The sequence below is a fragment of the Rhinolophus ferrumequinum genome, chromosome 22, assembly GCF_004115265.2.
Source record: "Rhinolophus ferrumequinum isolate MPI-CBG mRhiFer1 chromosome 22, mRhiFer1_v1.p, whole genome shotgun sequence".
Taxonomy (NCBI): domain Eukaryota; kingdom Metazoa; phylum Chordata; class Mammalia; order Chiroptera; family Rhinolophidae; genus Rhinolophus; species Rhinolophus ferrumequinum.
In genome coordinates this window covers 12244475-12265431 of record NC_046305.1, presented here as the reverse complement: position 1 = coordinate 12265431, position 20957 = coordinate 12244475, and the positions used below count along the sequence as shown (strand labels likewise).

The following is a 20957-nucleotide window of genomic DNA, read 5'->3' as shown; positions in this document are numbered from 1 at the left end:
ATCACCACAGATGAGGAAGTGATGCACAAAAAAGGTTAAGTATTTGCCGAAGAGCAAATAGCAAAGAAGTATCAGAGACCACTTTTGAACTCAAGCAGTCTGGCTTCAGAGTCCCTGCCCCTAACTATTGCGCTATACTATACTCATCTGTTATATACCATGCATGAATTAGCAGAGAAGCCAGGCTGTTATCCCCAGACTGAAATTCTCTCAGATAATAAAAATCAAACAACAAACCAAATTCTTGCTCTATGACCACCTTTAGCCCTTGTGAATTTTTTTTTTCTTTTTTTTTCCGGTAGTTGCAAACACTTTGGGAAGTAAAAGAAAGACAAATAAAGAATTTTAAACACAGGAAAACTTGGATCCAAGTGGAAAATTCAGATTCTATCTAGTGCTCAAGCATAGTGTTTCTGTTCTCATTTTGGGGGTCCATTTCAGTTATTTCTGGCCATACCCTAGATGACAATGGAATAATTTCATAGTGCTCTTATAGTAGTGAGTATCAATGTCAGTGGATGGCTCAACTAAGGTCAGCCTGATTCTATGAAAGACCTGTGAAGGAAAGCTGCATCCACCTTTCCCCCCTAAACCTATCTTCCCAGTGGTTGTTTTGTTGCTTCTTTGCAATGGCACTCATCCTCTCTAATTTTAAGCAAATTTTCAGTGTAGTACCTACAATAACTGATACTTCTCACAAAGGAAATAGAAAAGCCAAAGGACTAGCAGGAGGATAATTATTCAATTCTCTAAGAATAAAAAGTTGGACCAATAGTCAGATGCAACAATGTGAAGTGGGGGGATGTGGGGACAGAGCCAGGAGTGCAGTTTCCAGGCTCTCGGCCTCACGTGGAAAGGTGCTGGCTTGGGTAGTAAATGGCCATCAGCTGTGATCGGATGGCCATCAGCTGTGGCTATTTGGCTGTCAGCTGTAACCAGTGAGCCATTGGGCACTAATATAACTGCCGTGGCAGCGAATGGTGGCTGAGCTAGCAAGCGCGGATCGCAGCTAGCAAGTGGGGTTGGTTGACTGGCAGAGAAGCGGACAGCAGGTTGCAGATCGTGTGGATCCTGTTTCCTGTGTCTCCAACCCAGCCGCCAGAAAGACTATAGTGGTATGACTCCCCTATCTGTAGCTCCATTGGTGTTCCTTTTTAGCCTCACCATATCCTGAGTTCTTATGTGGGGAGCGGGACCAGAGACCCTGCATGACACCCCGAATGACAGAGGATAAATGAATATTTGCACATATACATGTGTTTGTGTGTGCATGTATAAAAACACTTTTCTGCTTGAGTTACTCTCTTTAGACTAATTGCTAAAGATGAGTAAGTTCTCATCTTTAACAAAGATAGATTGTTAAATCTATCCTCCCTGCTAGAAGAAGACCTGACCACGTGCACGGTATATAAAGCATGCCAGTAGGAAGATTAGCTTTACTGTCAAGCATGTAAGAGTAACAGAAACACACATGTGGTTAGATGGTAAAAGAGTTCAAGAGGAATTCATGGTAATATAATACGAGGAATGGGGCCACAACTGCTTCTCTAGTGAGTCTGTAGAGTGCAGACAACTGAGGCGAGTGCAATTTAACATCATGAAATAACTTCACAAAATCACAGTGAAACAATGATGTACCTCTCTACGATCTTCATGTGTATTTTGTATAATTTTGACAGTAGGCCTGCTGCTGAAGAGGGTGTTTAAAGGGATTCTCCTGGGCATTTTAGGGCTCCTCACCTGGATGGCAAGCACCATGCCTCGTCCTTTTCTGTCCCAGCTGTGCCTGCTAATAAGCTGTGCACCTGGAGCGCCTTGCTGCACTGATTGATTTGACAGGTGGAGGTGGGACAGGGAGGGCTTTGGATCCACCAACCCCAAAAGGCGGTAGCGTGTGGAGCCGAACGTGGGAGGGATCGGCTAAGGCGGATTCAAACGTGGGAGGCCGAAGTGCCGGGAAGGGACCGCGGGGCCGAAAGACCCGACGCAGCAGTGGACGTGCCAATGAGGTGGGCACTGGGGGCCCCACCCCTCGTGGGGCGGGGGCGGTGCGCGCGGGGCGGGGCCTGGCGGGGCGGGGCCGCCGGGAAGCCCTCCCCCCGATAGCGGAGGTGACTGGTCGGGTGGGGGGCGGGAGACGCTCTGCCCCACGCTCTCCCAGTGCTCGGTGGTTTAAAGATGGCGGCGGCGGCGGCGTTGGGGGCGCGGAGCCGCGGGAGGGGGAGGGAAAAGGAGGATCTGTGAGTCGCCGAGAGGCAGCGCGGCGGCTGCTGTGGGGAGTGCGGGTGCGGAGCCACGGGTGGCCGCGCCGGTCAGGGCCGGGGCCTGGACTGGGAAGGGGAAGCCGGAGCAGCGCCAGGAGCCCGAAGCCGGAGCAGAGGAGGAATGTGACCGGGGGTCGGCGGGGGCGCGGGAGTACGCGAGCACAGGGATGGGGCAGCAGGTGGGCCGCGTCGGGGAGGCTCCGGGGCTCCAGCAGGCGCAACCCCGCGGGCTCCGGGGCAGCAGTGCAGCCAGGCCCTCCGGCCGCAGGCGGGACCTGGCGGGGCGCACCACAGAGGCCGGCTTCAATATCTTCACCCAGCATGGTGAGTGTGTCCGGGAGCCGGCACGAGGGTGTCGGGGAGACCGGGGGTGGGGTCGCGGCGGGCCGGGAGGCAGACAGGCAGTCCTAGGGGGTCGAGCAGGGGAAGGGTGCCCGAGAGTGGGGGCGGAATCGGCTGCCATCTGGGCCAGTCACGGGAGGCGAGTCTCACCCCTCCCCCCTACCGTCTCCAGCCTGGCGGGCAGCTCCCGGGGGCGGAGAAGGAAGGAGAAGTGGTCTCGGGGACCGTGGATGGACTGTCCTCTACCCTGGGACCGGACTGTGCGGCTTGAGGAGGACGGTGGATAGAATCGCCCGGAGAGGGAAGGATGAAGGGAGGTGTGAGTTCAGTCCAGGAGGCGTCAGTCGAAATCGGTCGGTAGCGAGGGGAACGTGAGTTTGCCTCAAGGGATTGGCAACTAGGAACTGAATCTCAGGAGGCGGTGGCGTATAAAGTATGTTTGTAAGTCAGGCGATGAGCAGTGTCAGCACTCTTGATTTTTTTTCCCCCCAAACTGGAAATGAAGGGCTTTGCCAAACCATCCGCTGTTCTCTCTCGAGTCGGACACAATTCTGAGATGGCTGGTAGGGTTTAGAGGTTGGTGGGCATGGGTAGGACTCTGGATCGGAACAGGAGTTTTTCTTCCCCCTGTGTGTGCGTGTATACATCCGTGTATCCTCTCTGTAGCCTGGAACCTATGAGTTTGACTTCATTATCAAGGTAATTCTAGAACAGTTGTCTCCAAACTCTTTTGATCATACACTTTTATCAGTAAAAGGGCATGTACTTTAGGAATTAATGTATCTTTATTAATTATATACTTGTCTACTGTACTAACACGGTATGTAAGTTATACACGGACATAGAACTTAAGAAAGGATGAGATGAAAAAGGAAGCGCAGTGAGTTCTAAGATGTATCTTTTCCTGCAGCCCAGTGGATCCTTTTGCACTTCCTCTAAGTTGCATCCACGTCACTTTTGAGGCCGCTTTTGAGGAAGAAAGAGTGGAGAAGGGGGAAAAACAAAATTGACCTTCTTGGAGTTGAGATATCCTAAGGCCTAAAGGTAGAAGAGAGACGTGAATTCTGTCTGAAGGACTGGATGGTTGAGGTTGGATGAGACGCTTTTCTGTATGAAGAGGCATATAGAAAATAATAGAGGGTAAATGAGACATGGTATTCTGTGCTGTACAGTATAGGGAAGAGGAGCAAGAAATGGAGTTTGGAGGAAGTCATGCAGAGGAAGAGATGAAGCCAAGGAGCTGTGTCTGGCTACGGAGGGGTTGTATCAGAGAGTTCTGAGTTTGGACTTGGTGAAGAAGCTGAGTTGTTTCTTATTGGAGGTATTAAGTGATTTGGGGCTATTCAGGAATTACACTTCTGTTAAAGAGGTGAGTGAGCTTCTCTTCCATGTATGTGAACATTTTATGAAGGCGCTGTATGACTTAATCTTTATTGAAATCACTTCCTAAAACACAGGAGGAAAGAGTGGGTGCATAGTGAATAGTTTTCAGGGAAGAAATCATCCAAGTAGCTTTGCTTTGTGGAAAGTGTTAGTGTGCATTTAATTTGGCCCAGAAAGCCACAGTGATCCTCTTCCTCTAGCATCTTATTCAGGACATAAGATTTTCAGAGAAGGAGGAGGCCATGAAGAATGGAATAGGAAGAGGTTTCGAAGGACAGGTGGGATTTGGATCTATGGAGCAAGAAAAGAAGGCAGACTGGGCAGGAGAAACAAGTGGAGCATGGGCAGTAAAGAATGAACATTATTTGTTGATGGGATAGTGAGGATTCATCTGCCAGGAGTGAAGTAAATCCTCCAGGAATGACTCGTAGAGCAAAAATTGCCAAGAATCAAATTCTGGTCTTCGCTTCACCTGGCTGGGTGACTTGGTCACCATCTTTGGGTTTCTTCATCTGTAAAATGTTGGACTAGATAATCTCTAAGGTACCTTCTCTCTCTTAAGATTTTGATTTTAATTGAGAAGTGGTAGGAAGAAAACTTTGAATACAATGGATGGGCCCGGGTTATGGAAAATGTGGCAGAAGAGTTTATTGACAGTTTACTTGATCAGCTAGTTTATAGGATACATCAACAAACCCAGGCATGAGATGCTGAAAGACTGGCCTTGAGTGCAGTGGAAATAGGGGTACGTTTGAGAGAGAGTTCATTCATTTAACAAACAGAAGTTTTTTGAGCACCTATTATGTACTGGGCTCTGGGGATGTTGCTGTGAGTATAAGGGAGTCCCTGTCCTCGTGGAACTTAAAGGACTTCATGATTTGATGTAGAGGGTGACAGAAGAGAGATTGGAGTACTTATTAAGGGCATGAACTCTGGAGCCATTCTACCTGGATTTGAAACCTGGCTCAGCTGCTTATTATCTCTGTGACCTTTGGCAAGCTGTTTTTTGTGTCTTGGATTCCACACTTGTAAAATGGGGATAATAAAAGTAGTAATAATAGTATCTAGATTTAATAAGTTAATAATATACGCGAGGCACTTGGAGTAGTGCCTGGCACATAGTTAAGAGCTAAATATTCGTACGTGTTACTATGATTATTAAAAATAGGGATCAGTCTAGGACTGTAATGTTTTGAAATTGGCTGATATGATTATGCTATTGACAAGTTTGGAAGTTAGAAGCTGCTGGAAGGGATGGGAACAGGGTAAGTTTGTTGCCAAAGGCTAGTATGAAAAGAATGGAATTAGCAAATAATACAGGAAATGGAGGTGAAGTGAGTACTGTTTGCAGACAGATGGGTGTTCATGAACTTTTTGATCAGAGTTTCTCAGCCTTGGCAGTATGACATTTTGGGGTGGATAATTTGTTGGGGGTGGGGGGGCTGCCCTGTGCTTTGTAATATGTTTAGCAGCATCCCCGGCCTCTACTCACCAGATGCCAGTAGCACCCCTCTACGGCAACAGTCCTCCACCCCAGTTACGAGACATGTTTCCAGGCAGTACTAAATGTCCTGCGGGGCCGGGGAAGCAGAATTGCCCCTCCTTAAGAAGCACTGCTTAGAGAGAGAGATGTGGTGGATTCTCAGTTGAATGAACAAATGAATTAGATTCAAAAGCTCCTCTGTGGCCTTACAGCATTTGACATTTACACACAAATTATAGTGTACAGATCTCTGTTTTGAGTTTCAGTATTGAGGTATTAGGGTATAATTTCATATATGAAAGTTAGGTCTGACAGGCTGTTGAGTTTACATGTAGGTTTAAATGTAGATCAAATATTGTATGTAGTTAATCAGTGAAAATGTACATGTGTTATAGAAATGGTTTATCAGAGTCCATGATTTTTCTTCTGTAGAAAGGGTATTATTGAAAATGAGAATTGTATTTTTTTTATTGTTAATATATTGGTAAGTTGTTAAATTTGTCTTGCTGAAAGTGATTTTTGTGAATGTAATTTAGAAGAAATAAACATAATTGGGCTGTTTTTAGTATGAAAGGGGTAAGTACTTTGTGACTTTTCTGAACTCTGCCATTGAACCTGTTTATAACTAGTAATCTAGGTTAAATACTTTTCTTTTTAATATCTGACATACCTCTCAACAGTTGAGTGATTTCACTCCAACTTCTCTCATTTGCTGAAAATACCATTAGAAGTTAACTTTAAATTGTGAAGTTTTGAATAATAGAAAGTTTCTCTTAAACTCATCACTTTGAGTGATCTGATTTATTTATTTTTGGATCAATAGCTCGTGTTTTAGTCTTTGTAGAATGAAAGATGTAGGCACCCCAGGCTGGAAATGATGCTGTAGAAAAGAACAGGAAGGCTGTTGCAAGGGAATTTTAATTATGACGACCTAGTATCGTGGTCACTGATTCTGAGAACTAAACTTCTAAGAAGAAATCAGCTGTTAGATTTTTATTAACCTCAAGTCTACATAAGTTACAGGTATATAGCTGTTTCTGTAATTTTAGCAAAGTTGTGGTACAGATGCTGTTATCACACCCCAATTGACAGTAGGTCCTAGGTAAATTACGAAGTCTGAAGTTTCTCCTTAAGGGTCTCCAGCATACTTTAAAAAGAAAACAAAAGCCAAACAAAAGAAAAACCAGCATCTTGCCCCTTCCAACCTCCGTTCTATGTTGTTTCTCCTATTCATTCTCTTTATCAAAATCAGGAATGATTATAAATTTATATTTGTGTAGTTTTTTTTTTAATAGTTTATGAAGACCTTTTAGTGCCTTTATCTCATGTGGTCTTTACTGCTGCTCTGAAATAGATGGGGGCAGGTATTAATCTTCCCGTTTTATAGATGAAGGGTTAAGAGAATTAAATGACTTCCCAAGGTCACATAGCTGTTAAGTTCTGGATCTGAAACCCAAGCCTTTTCCTCCAAATGTTGCCATAGTGTAGAGCTTTAGAGAACATGAGTTTTCAAATTAGATAGAGTTGGATTTAAATCCTGCCTAGTATCTGACATTAGTCAATGGTTTACAACGCCCACCTCAGCAGATGGCTGAATTAAATAATAAAATTATGTAAGGCTCCTAACGAAAGTGCCAGGCAGTAAGTACTCAATAAATAGCAGTTTTGTTGTTATTTACCTCAAGATGGTTGTGAACATTCAGAGTCCTATGTGAAAATGTTTTGTGAACTAAGACATTGCTATTGTCAACATGATGGCATGATAAAGTGTAGAATTGTCGTAGCCTTTACATGTTAAGTCTCTGCTTTCTCTAAGACTCTGTTTTCCTCTCAAGTGACTTGATTACTAAAGGACTTCTAGAAAGCAACAAAAGGTAGGGAAATCTTGAGAGTCTGAAATCACATTCAGCCTGAAGGTGAATATTGTCTGATGACGATTTGTCTTCGGGGCTGGGTGGCAGTTAGAGGACACACAGTCAGTCCACTGTTCTTTTTCACTGTTTCCATGTGGATGTTTTTTCTTCCTTCAGAGAGGCTGAACCTGAAATACAGGCCAATGCAAATAAATGTAAAGTTTAGGTAGAGATTTCATTCTAATCTGGCACATTTGTTGTCCGTTAATATTTAATGACTTTTTATATTGTAATCTCCTTCATCTGACGTCCTTTAGACCTTTTTGTGCCTCCCTGTATTATTTTTAACTTTGGTTATAAAGTTTCTTGTTAAAAGCATGTTTTAGTAGAAATTTTATATTTTCTTTTTTTTTTTTTTAATTTTTATTGGGGAACACTGTGTTTGTCCAGGGCCCATCAGCTCCAAGTCGTCCTTCAATCTAGTTGTGGAGGGCGCAGCTCACTGGCCCATGTGGGAATCGAACCGGCAACCCTGTTGTTCAGAGCTCGCGCTCTAACCAACTGAGCCATCCGGCTGCCCTAGAAATCTTATATTCTTGATTTTGAGTCAAATGGGTTTTTTCTCGTACTATGGATATGAGATTTCACAATACTTCGAATGTTAACTACATCAGTCTTAACAGATTTCTTCTGGAGTAGATAAATGTGGAGTTTCACTGCAGACACTTCAACAAAGCATAGAGAATAGCTGTTCTCAAACTTTAGTGTGGAGAGTGCGTTAAAACAGATCGCTGGGTTCCACCCCAGAGTTTCTGTTTCAGGTGGGATTCAAACATTTGCATTTCTGATAAATTTCCAGGTGTGCTGATGCAGTTGGTTGGGGGCCACACTTTGAGAACCACTGGTCACATGAGATTAAGAAGAGTAATAAATCAAAGGTGATTCAAAGACTGGCAGTTGTGTCAGAAAACATACGTATTGACTATCTTCTGAAAACAGGTTCAAAAGTCCATTTGTCCCAAGGATAGTGTTCACATCAAGTGTCCGTTGTCTTGTATCATCTTTTGGTGGCAGGAAGAAGGATAACTTTTCACTTTGGCCTCAACATTTCTTTTTATCTCTAAAGGTTCATATATTGAAGGTCTGTTGAGAGATACACTTTTGAGAGAATCTTGAATATCAGGGGAAAGGGAAGTAAGGCACCTAGGGTTCTGCTGACAGACTTAGGGTAGGCCTCAGTTCTTGGAAGAAGTGAAGAAATAATTGCCACCTATTGAGTGCTGTGTGTCAGGCATGTTCTAAGTACTTAACATCTCTTTTTTCATTTAAACCCCATCAAACCCTACTTGCCCAAATTGAAAAAGATTAGAGACCAGAGAAGGTGGGATACCAAATGATTGTGTAGTTTGGTAAATGATGGTGCCTAGTTACCTTTAGGGGTTATGTGTAAGTATATATGTGCATGAGTGCGTGCAAAGATTTTTAGGCTTTTTGACCCAGTTTTCAGAATAGTAGGCCAGGGATAGATCTGTATATTCTGTGTATTCAGACTTAGATGTCGTGGTCTAACAAAAGGAGCAGTGGGCACTCAGTACTATTTGGAGTCGCATGGTCACATTGAACTACTACTGTCTTACGCTCTAGGCTGAGTGTTACTACTATTTATGTAAAGGCTTTTATATTTCCCCTCCTCTGTTGTAGATTATAACTCTCCTTCCGTTTGCTTTTTAGAAGATTTAACAGATATCAGGGGTAGTATATTGGACTACTATAAGAAGATGAATGTATGTTTCTCTATAAGTGTGGAAGAGTATAAAATATTAGCTATAGTATATACCCTCTAATTTGTAGTTGATTTATCAGACGATCCTGGTAGAGGGTCTTTAGAAAACCACTGATTGATGATATTGGGTACCAATTGCATAAATATTTGTGTAAATGACTCTTGGATTCTAAGATACTAGGTTGTAAGCATTGATTTCTTTACCTGTATCCTTCACACATAGTTCCTGCCACATAGTAGGTGTGAGTAATTGCAGAATAATTGTGATTGGGAAATAATTTTTCTTATTTTATGTCCTTTTATATATTTCTGTAATAGTTATTGTCAATTAAAAACATTTTAAATGACAAGGTCTGATTAGTAATAGTTTTACTTGATAAAACTGTGTAGGTAGCTATTTTTTCTCTATATCCAGATGTACATCCAGATGTATAGAATATCCAGATGTAGGAGCTTATATGCTAACGTGTTTTGAGACTAAACATAAATAATTTTTTGGGGGGGCATTAACTTATAGAATGCTAATGTTAAAAATGAAGTACTCCAATGATCTTGTGTTGGAATCTATCTTGCCACTTAAAGTGATATATTTAGTTTTATTATTGCGATATGCAACTTATACAGACCTTTTTTTTCCTTTTTAGGTAAGATAGCAGAATTAAAAAAAATTATCTTAACTCTCCAGAGTATTTTTTATGTTCTTTATTCATTTATTCTACAGTAATCGCCTATATTAATGTCTGAGAGAATTTTTAGGTATAATTTAGATAGAACGACTGTCCGAAAGAATGATGCTGCTTAAATAAATGTTGATGTATATGCTCATGAGACAGATAAAAAAAACTAGCCTCGTGTTGTGTGTCTGTGAGTGTGGCAGCGTGATATATTGTACAGTAACTCTTGGTTACTAATCTCTGCCTTTTTGGTTTGAGTATATAATTTTAGTATGTAAATTTGTGCTCATTATACTAATTATAATTAGAAAAATTTCTCAATTTGTTTTCGATTGAACTTTGACTCAAATAAATGTATCAATTAATACACATTAAATCTAATGCTGTGCCACATTTAATTTTGGTTGCTTAAAAAAATGAGAACTATTCTTTCTGGGTGCTATAAATGTGCTGAGTCTGTGGTGGTGGTACCGCCGGCTCCTCCGCAGTGAACTCTGCCAGGATTGGCTTTTGATCCAGCAGAACACAAAGCTCAGCAGGCCCAGGCAATTTATATTCCCTGGTTTGCTTTCCTAGGAGAAGGGAGTGTTTAGAACCTTTTCACTTGATGTGGTCAAGGTCAAAGAAAATGTTCTGTGGCTGAATGTAATATACAGTGTGTACACATACAATTTTGTTAACATGTTCCTGTCTCTCTGCTAATTCCAGCAAATTGAAGTAACAATACTGAGTTAGGACTAAAGATTGCCACTTAGTATTTTGTGGTTCCAGATAATTACTAAGAAAACATTTTCCTAAAACTAGCAGTACTAACAAGCACAATTGTATCAGCCATCTGTTTCTTATAGGAAAGAAAGGTTGAAACATGAACCTTTTTGTTATAGTAGCTTTCTTTTATTTTTTTAAATTTGCATTTTTTAATTGTCTAAAAATATGTGAAGAGGTATCTATCTCAATGTAAAAAAAAACAACAACAAAAAACCCATTACAGAAGCTTATAGACTAGACATAAATGTCCCCTTTGATATTCCTACCCATGACCCATATTCCCTAATTAGAGGAAACTACTGTTCATGGTTCGATGTGTATTTTCCCAGAACTTTCTATGTATTTACCATATATACGAGTGTGTTTATATTAATACTTATCATTTCATAAATGGCATTATGCTACATGAATTTTTTCTTCCCATATTCGTTTTTAGTTTTTAATGTCTGGAAGACCTTTTTGTGCCAGTATGTGTAGATTTCTCATTCTTTCAACAGCTTTATAGTATTTTATGCTCTAAATGTGTATGTTAACCATTCTGTTTAGATATTAATAATTTCCTTACTGATGAATATTTGTTTACACGATTAAAAAAGACCTGTTTTGTGTTTTCTTATATTACCAACTTGAACCTATCTGAAATTTTTATTTTGTGTATATACATATATAATTTATTTGAAGTTGGAAGCCCCTTAATGCTTTTCTGTTGTACTAATTAGTGAATAGTTCATCAATTCCCACTGCTTTAAAGAACCATATTTCTCATATGTTAAATTCATATGTACACAGATCTTTTAAAATCTCTCCATGGTTCCATTCATCTTTGTCTGTTCCTGCACCTTGTTAACATTTTAATTATAATAATGACAAGCTTAAAGTATATATGTTTATCTGGGTAGGTCCCCATTGTGTTCTTTCTCAAAATTTATTTGGATGTTACTGCACATTATATCTTCTAAAGGTCCTTAGGATCAGGTTGTTAAGATTTAGACATCTTGATGGGATTTTGATAGTTAATGTATTGACTTATAGGTTAATTTGGGGTGAACTGACATCATTGTGTTATTATGTCCCTACATCCAAGACCATGGGGTCCCTTTGCCAGTCTCAGTCCTTTTTTACGTCCTGAAGTAAAAGAGTTTTCATTTTCTTCATATTATTTTTGGATATTTGTTGACCGGCTGATTTGTGGGCATTGTATAATTTTTGTAACTGTAAGTGTAATCTTTCTGCATTACATATCCCAGTTGCTTATTGCCATTTAGGAAGACGAGTGATTTTTCTGTGTCAATCTTGGGTCTGGCTGCCTTACGGTACTCCTATTGCACCTAGTAATTCTTCCTTTAATTCCCTTTCTAGGTAGGTAATCATGTTTTTTGCAGTACTTTCTACCAACATTCTTATTTTCTTAAAACCTGAGATTCTTAGAGAGCTTTTTAAAATGAGATTATTTTGGAAGAGTGTTTACACTATTATGACTGTTTGTCCTGATCACATTTGTGTGATACATAATGTACTGTAAGGCATTTGGCCGAAAGAGGCACGGTGGGGGTAGAGTGGGTTGTAGGGGAGAGATCACCTGTCCTTGTTTCTTAATGAATTCTGGCCCTTGTGATTAGCTGTAGCCACGCGTTTTGTCCATGTACTTTCTATAAAATACCTAAAGTATATATGATACATATTTCTAAAGTATATCTAACATAAATGTACACATGTATACACACACAGACACGTATACTGTAGTATCTTAAGAGAAATTCTTCACTGGTATATTTTAATAGGGCAACTAGAGAAATTATTTCTCTACACTTTACATAAAGGAATGTCACTATCAGGGGTTAGTGTCTACAAGAAAGCATACAATTACTGATTAACTTATGTTTCTGCACTGAGGGGGATGTTAAGATGTTAAGTTTGGTGAATATATTCCTAATGTTGATCATTCAGAGTCACAGGGCTCCATCAGTAGTTGGTGCAGCTAGGCTGGCCCAGAAACCGGAAGTGGAGGGCTGCTAGAAACTCAGGCAATGTTTGTTTTCTGTCTCTTGTTTTGGCTGCTGTTTGCTCACTTTATTCTTCTCTCTCAGGCATTCAATTCATATCCCACTTTACAATTTTTAAAAAAATGTCTGCTCTAATCAGGGGACGGTCTATGGTAAACTCATTTCTTAGTCTCAGTTCCAAATTCCAGAGAGAGTCACTGTGATGAGTGGTCCGATCACCTGTCACAGGGTTTCTTAACGTCTGTAATATTGGCATTTTGGGCTGAGTGATTGCTGGGGGTTGTCCTGTGCATTGCGGGATGTTTGGTGGCCTCTTTGGCCCCTACCAATTGAATGCCGGTAGCATTCAACTTCTTCTTGTGATAACCAAAAAAGGTTTCCAGATATTGCCAAAATCCCCCTGTGGGTAGTATCACCCAGCCACGGTTGAGAACTACTGACTTAGAATGTGTTTGGCTGCAGTGGGACAAGGGCGGTTCAGGAGAGTCATGTGAGATAGGCAGGGACGCAAAATGCCTGATAAGTATTTTCAGTGTTTGGTAGCGACTATAAATTTAACATTTTTTCATTATTGTTAGGTTTTCCTTTTTAAAATATTTTTTTCGCATTTAAAGTATTGGGGCATTAACGTTTTCTGATTAGAATCTTCTGCTGGAGTTGTAGAGCTTGCCTGTTTTTGGCCATTTCTCTGAATCTCTAAATTTCTGTCTTCTGCTGATTTGTTTTTTCCTTCTGAGAGAGAGAGAGAGAGAGAGAGAGAGAGAGAGAGTTGTTTTAAGATAAAATTTATGATTTTGGTAGCCAGACAGACACAGGTATAAAAATTTAGAGCTGGAAGAGACCTTAAAAATCATGTATTCTAATGCATTTGATTTACAGATAAACTAATGCTTAGAGAGAGATGAAAAGTTAGTCATGGACACACAGCTTGGTCGCAGAGTTTCCTGGGTTCTGTTTCTAGTTGTCTTTTGTTGGTGCCTATTTTTTGCTTTTGGTAATATTACTTATATAATAATATTTACTCAGCATTTATGTGCCAAACTCAGTGCTACAAGTGTTATCTTATTAAATCCTTGGGTAAGAAATGATGAAAATGGGTCTCAAAATAAGGCACGTCTAACTCAAAGTTGTGCTCTTAACCATTATGCTTTAATACGAGTGTGACAGACAACATCGGGTGCTTGTGAGCTGTGCACTTTATTCTTCTATCTCATTTAATCCTGTAAACAAGCCTGGAAGCTATCCTTCCTGGGTGTACAGATGAAGACTTTTAGCTCAGAGAGATTATCTCCTGCCTTAAGGCCACACAGCCAGTGGGAAGCAGAGCTTGACTTTGTTTTGTGGTTTTCCAATTCCCTGCTGCACCTACGGGGAGATATCCTGCGCTGATGCTCCCCTGTCTTCCCAAAGCCTTCATGAGAATGCAATAAAAGCAAAAACAAAACATAACATGTACAGTTCACTTTGTTAAGGATTAACAAATATCACTGTTTTGTTCATTTTGAGACTAGCCTTCATGTACTGTGTTTGTGCCTTTCTCAGATATTTTTTCAAATTGAATTTAAAAGAAAAAGTAATAAAAGAAAGCTAGGTAATTCCTATTACCAGGAAAATAATTCTTTGAAAAAACGGTATTTATGAGATTCCTGATCTACCAGGAATGACATTGTGTTTGCTGCCTGATCTTGATGTAAACAAGTTTTTTACACTTGCAATTCTTGAAGCATTTGGGTTTTCTAGTTGAGTGCTTTCAATGATGACATCAGTCAGAGCTGCAACCATTTTTAAGCATGCTGTGAATAGCATGGTCTCTGGTGTTAGTTTAGACTCTGTGGGTTTAGATCCTGGATTAAGTTGATGATTTGAGTATCTTGACATAGGTATGAAATTTAGAGCCCTAAGAGACTTTATAAATAATGTACTCCTGGGCAAGGTATTTATTTTCTATGTGTCTTTTTCCTCATCTAAAATTGTCATACAATTTTGTCATACAATGATACAATAATACAATACAATAAAATAATACAATAATTTAGTCATACAATAATTGTCATACAATAATAGGACCTACCTCATAGAGTTGTGAGAATTAAATAATTATTACATGTAAAATTCCAAGAGTGTGAATGGTAATTTGTAAGTACTCAAAAATTGGTAGCTATTATTTTTTGTGGTAGTTTTTGTAACATTTTTACTGGTGTATATACTTAAGTTTCAAAAGTTCTAAATGCTTTTAAGAAACAATTATGACAATATTAAGATTGAGATAATTTTGAGACCTTAATACAAAGTAGTATATTGTTTTTAGGCTTCTTCTGTGCCTAGCTTTAATTACCAGAGTTCGATATTTCTGGATGTATAGGTAAGTATAATGTATAGTTTTTTGTTTTTGGTATAGTTATCAGCATTCTGATTGTGTATTTCTAGCACTTAGGTGAATTATAATCTTTCTTCTTTTGTAAGGGAAACTTTGAAATCATCCTAAAATACCTTCTCGTTCATATAGATAGAAAAACTAGTTGTAGGGGGTCTTAAGAAAAAAAAACCTCTCTCTCTCTCTCTCTCTCTCTCTCTCTCTCTCGCTCTCTCTCGCTCTCTCTCTCTCTCTCTCTCTCTATATATATATATATAGAAGGTGGTGGAAGGGAGTGTTATATGTGGGTACACTGGTGATCATCACACGCCATGGGTAGAAATCATAGTACATCTGTGTCTCATGGAAACGGGCTGATAAGCCCTTAAGGCTGCACACTCCATCTTTCTCTTTCAGGAGCTGCAAGGTTTTGGCATCTTTTTTGCTCTGTACATCTGTTTTCCTTTTTTCCAGCTGGCTGTCTCCATTTCAGCTTATATATGGAGTATGATGGCTGCTCAGCTTCTCTTATCATGACAATTCTCAGTATATTTTTTTGGTACTTATTCCTGCTGCTGAATGATTTAAAACTTAAATCCTTTGTTTATTTAATGAATGGTCAATACCTTCACATGGTTCAAAATTGAAATGGTACAGAAGTGTTTCTGCCACCTCCTTTCCCCTGGCCACTTAATTTTGGCAATCCAAATCCAGTTTCTTGTGTATATGTCTAGAGATGTACTATATACATGTGTGTATATATGCATGTCTATCCCCACTCCTTTTTTTTTTTTTTAAGACCAATGGAAGCATATTATATACATTGCTTTGCATCTGGCTTTTTTCTTTTTTCTCCTCACTTTGTTTATCTTGGAGATCCTTCTCCGTTAGTAAATGAAGATCTTGCTTTTTTGTTTTTCAGAATGAATGTGTAGCATTTCATTGTATGGATGAATTATATATTAGGTTGTTTTCAAACAGTGGCAGTAAAAACCTTATATGTATCATTTTAAACGTGTGCTAGCATAGATATAAGCTAAATGCCTTAAATTGAAATTTCTGACAGGATATGGGGAATTCAGAATCACCATTTATTGAATAAACTATCTTTTATCTACCTTTTTGTATGCTAAAATCCTCTGTGCATTTGATTCTATTTCTGGATTTTCTGTTCTCTTTTGTTGATTTGCCTGTCTAATTATGTGCCAGTATCACACTGTTTTAATTATTGTACTTTTGTAATGTGCAGTATAGCACGGTGGTTAAGAATATTATAGACTTTTGTGCTAAACTTCCTTGCTTTGACTCTTATCTTACCCCCTTCCTTAGCTGTGTGACCTTGGGCAAGTTACTTAGCATCCCTGTAATCGTGTCCGTACTTGTAGAATGGAGATGGTAATGATACCTATCTAATAGGGTTGTGATGAGGAGCGAATGAGTTAGTTAAGTGCTTAGAACAGTGTTTGACATGTAGTTAGTGCTATATATTCGATTTTTATTCTTGTTGCTATTCGGTAGGGCTAGTTTTTTAATTCTCTTCCTTTTCAGAATATTCTTGATTGCTTAATTTTTAATATTAACTTTAGAATCAGTTGGTCTGTCTAGTTAGGATAGACTAAGTTATGGGTTGATAACAACAGCTCCTCCCACCCCAATTTTAGTGGATTAACACATCAAAAGTCTGTCCCTCACCCTACATGTTCAGTGTGTGTGTGTGTGTGTGTGTGTGTGTGTGTGTGTATGTATGTATTGGGGGTGGCGGCTTGGTGGGCGGGAGGTGGCCGTCTTTTGTCACCCATAGACTCAGGCTGACAGTCTTCCACCATCATTCTAGAATGTGGGGCAGTTGCAATTGGAGAGGGAAAGAAAATGGTGAATCAAGTACTAGTGGAAACTTTAAAAGCCAGAAGAGACATACGTCGCTTCCTTTTATATTTCATTGGCCCAAAACAGCCATATGGCCTCACATCACGTCAAGGCAATGAGGAAGGTGGAGTTTTGTGTGTGCCTGGGAAGGCAGCTAGAAATATTTAACGGAGAGCAGTAATGACTACCATAATTTGCATTGCTGGTTACTAAACACTGGGTCGCTCTTTCTTTTTGTGTTATATGCAACACACTAAACCCCCTTAGAAAGAAACCTAAATTTCTGTCTAGTAACCATATTGAGCTCAAACTCTAGAATCTGAGTGATACTCAGAGTCTGTTAGATTCAGAGGAAGTTCCTCTTAGTGCAGACAGCAGTGAATGAAACAGATAAGTTACATTGTATTAGCATCCTATTAGAATTTTATTTAAAAAGCATCCTGTTGTTTTGTTTTCTTAGGCACGTTGGTGGGTGATGGTAGTGGCGCTATAAAGGGAATTTCCGCTTGTAACTCTACTATGTCCATGTTATTTGAATTTTTTTTTTTTGCACCAAGCAGGTGTTTTGTAAAGAGAAATATCTTAAGATAACCTGCCACAAAATAATCCTCTATCTCCTATTCATACTAAATTAAATAGTATATAATCAGTGGCACAGCCAGAGGTGAAACATAAGACTAACCCACTTTGCTTTCCAATATATCATGGTGCCCCTCTGAATGCAGGGGCTTCTGTGTATAGCTTTCTAACAGTAATATACATGTAGTTCTTTGCAATGAACATAGGAAAAACGTTGTTTACTTTGAGGAGGATGGTCTTTGGGAAAATAATAGAAGTGAGGAATGATCTAAGAAAGTCACCTTGAGAAGAGAACCTCGGTAAGGGGACAGTCCGTACTAATAGGGAGGGTGACGGTGCATATTAACTGGTTTCTAACTTGAAGATCTTTTCTGGAGTATTTAGTTTTATTTATTTCTGACCACTGAGTTTTAAGAGGACAGCTTGCAAAGCCAACAGAAGAATGGCCAAGTGTAAAATGTTTGTATTTTATATTATTGTTTGTCCAAGTGTAAAATGTTTATTAAACACAAAAATCTTGCTTTAAACTACAAAAAAGAAAAAATCCATTTGTTTACTACTCTTTTCCTTCATTTCTTTAAAGGAAAAGGGAAAAAAAATTGTCCTTATTACAAAAACAGAATATTTCATTATGGGGAAAAAAGAACATAAGCAAAAAGTAAAACAAACCCGAAAACCTACCTTCCTATTTGGAGTCAACAATCATTAAAGTTGAGATGTGCAACCTCTTAAACCCTCTTTCATGCATGTGATTGTATTGTTAACCAAAGTGTATACAAAGCAAACATGCAATTTTTTGTTGACTATCTTTTTCACTTTACATATTTTGAACCTTGTAAATTTTAAGGGAGAAAGAGGTTTTTTTGGGGGGCCCCTTTTTAGAACTTTTGCATTTACTTCTCCCACTGTTTAACACCTATACTTTAGTCTTGTAATTTTTGTTGTTATTTCTGTTTCCTCAGTTAGATTAAGTTCTTTGAAAGCTGTGTGTACTCTTCATTCTGCTGAGCTCATATTAAGTTTATCTAAGGACAGGACATACATTAATGGAAGAGATTGCAGGAAAAAAGGCAGAAGACCTTTCAGCATTTATTTCAGGGTACAGATCAATCACTAATTCATTTATAGTCCAGCATTGCTTAATTTGCTGATATAACCAAAAACTAAAAGTATTTATTTGTATACATATATTTAAAATCCTCTTTAAAAAAAAAAACTGAACTAAAATTTTCCTGTGATGTTAACTTTTTATATGACCCTTTGAACAGAACATAACTTAGTTGGAGGCATTAACTCTTGAAAATAAAAGTGTGGAGGAGGACAGCAAGGTTATATTCTATTCCTTTTAAAATGTCATGAGTTTAATTTCTTTCAAGAAGAAGGAAGCGTGGGTTTACTGTCTAGTTTTTAGGTGGTGATTTATAAAAGAATAGCACTCCCACAGTGTTAACAGCCAATTTGTAAAAGTGTGTATTAACTGGTAATATGTAGAGATCTAATGGTACTGAGGCCCACTTTTTCTTCTTAAAAAAGTGTTAACAGTTATTGATCCTGTTACAGTATGGATGATCATTAATATCTATTAAATTGCATCAAATGACATTTATCCCAGTGTGCTGATTAAATTTTTACCGTCTTTAAATCTTAAAAGGACTTTTTTTCACAGATATTCTACTTAAGGAAAGATACAGAATTTAACCATTCCTTAGTGTATCTAGTGTATTTGTGGCTTGTAAAAGAGTTTTAAAAGTTGGGCATAAAGAGCTGATACATTACAAATAAACATAAACCCCAGGAAAGGAAATTTTACTTAAAATGACAGGAAATGGGGGCACATTTTGGACAGAAAACAGGGAATGCCAAAAACAAAACAAAACCAAATATGTTATTTCCAAAGGAAACATCTCAGTCGTGCAGAAAAGAGTTACCATTGGAGTCTTGAGATTGAAATCCTTAGAATGGCCTTCTTACAAGGTTGGCCCTTGGCTGGTATCTGGGAACTTGGATTTTAGGAGGGTTCCCACCATTTCCAGAACTAAAAAGAGTGGCTGGCTCACCATGTCCAAACTGTACAAACCTCATAGTTTATTCTGAACACCTGCTTTCCTCCTGGGAATCTGGAATTTTGGTCGGCAGAGGGTGTCTGTGTGACCAGCCTCCAAGAAAAACCTTGGGTACTGAATCTTTAATGAACTTATCCTGTAGCAAAATTTTATACGATAAAAAAATACGGTGAATGCTGCTGCTGAGTGCCATCCAGCAGAAAGGCAGGGATCTTCAATACGGTAAGTGGCATGTGGAACCTTAGTGACAGTGCGTGACAAGTTTCAACTTGTTCGGGGCAGTCAGTTGGGTGTGAGCTACAGTTGAGAGAAAGAAGATGTGTTTTAAAGTTGTGCGGTAAATCATCATCATGACAACACTCCATGACACACATCACTTCTGGTACGGCAATTTCTCTGAAATAAAACATTGCGGTGTGTCCTCATCCACCTCATTGACCCAATCTGGCACTGTGTGACTTCTAGCTCTTCCCCAAAGTCAAAATGATTCGGGACATCGAGGCAGCCACAGCAGTGCAACTAGACACTCATGAAAGAGGACTTCCAGAACAGTTCAGAAAGTGGCAAGAACGATGGGATAAGTGTGATCGAAGCGAGGGGGAGTCCTGTGAGGGGGGTTAATGGCAGTGTGTCTTTTACTGTAATACATTTTTTTAAATTTAAACATTCACCGTATTTTGTGATCACACCTCGTATATGTTGTTATTACTCCTTGCTGGAGAAGTTAAGTGTGTCCTAGGTGACTCCCCTGGGAGAGGGCTCTTGGAAGCTTGCACCTGGTTTCCTCGGGACTTTGCCCCGTGTGCCTTTTCCCTTTATTGATTTTGCTTTGTATCCTTTTGCTTCATAGATCATTACCATCCCTCGGGAATCAGTGAACCTGGGGATGGTGTGGGGACACCCCAACACAACAGTGGGTCAGATAAATTGACAACTGGGATCCACAGTGCTAATTGAAAGCCTCTACATGGAAACATCCAATAGGCAGGTGTCATATTTTGGTTTCAGTTTTGTCTAAATTGGGTAGTAGAGAGAATAAGTGAAACTAAAAGTTAGTTTGGAGTCTGTTGGAGAGCCAAAAAGTTCTTAATTTGTGACTGAGAAACTTCTGAGGTTCTATTTTTGTGAAATTGAATCTCGACGTCAGGCTATCAGCTAAGGTTCTGTACTTTATAGAAATACGTTATCCTGAAAGGAGAACAGAGAGTGAGACAACACATGTGACTCCAAGCTCTGTGCTATAGAAAGTACAGGGCTGTGGGAGCTCGGCAGGTTTGGGTTGGAGTTCTGGTTTATTCTCTGTGTGATCTTTTGAACTTACTCCTTATCATAAAATGAGGATGATGATACCTGCTATATAAGGTGGTTTGAGTATTAAATAAGGCAATTTATGTGAAGCTTCTACCGCTATGCCTTGCACATACTGAATCACACATTATTAATATTCTCCTTCTGCTCGTCAAGGTGTAGAGAGAGTGGAGAAGTTTAAAGGGGAAAGAGAGAAGGCAAACTTTGTTTCTCTTTCCCTTATTGGTCCTACATG

General features: G+C 39.4%; 1 protein-coding gene across 2 annotated transcripts in view; it reads left to right on the top strand.

Moving 5' to 3' along the window:
- The first annotated feature begins 2203 nt into the window (after positions 1-2203).
- Positions 2204-20957, top strand: part of ABL2 (ABL proto-oncogene 2, non-receptor tyrosine kinase) — an 89181-nt gene continuing 70427 nt past the window's right edge. For both annotated transcript variants that reach the window (XR_004421625.1, XM_033093110.1), the window contains exon 1: positions 2204-2588. Coding sequence is in view for 1 of the 2 variants with exons in the window: in XM_033093110.1 (XP_032949001.1) it covers positions 2432-2588 (157 nt within the window). In the remaining variant the exon portion in view is untranslated. The remainder of the gene's footprint in view (positions 2589-20957) is intronic.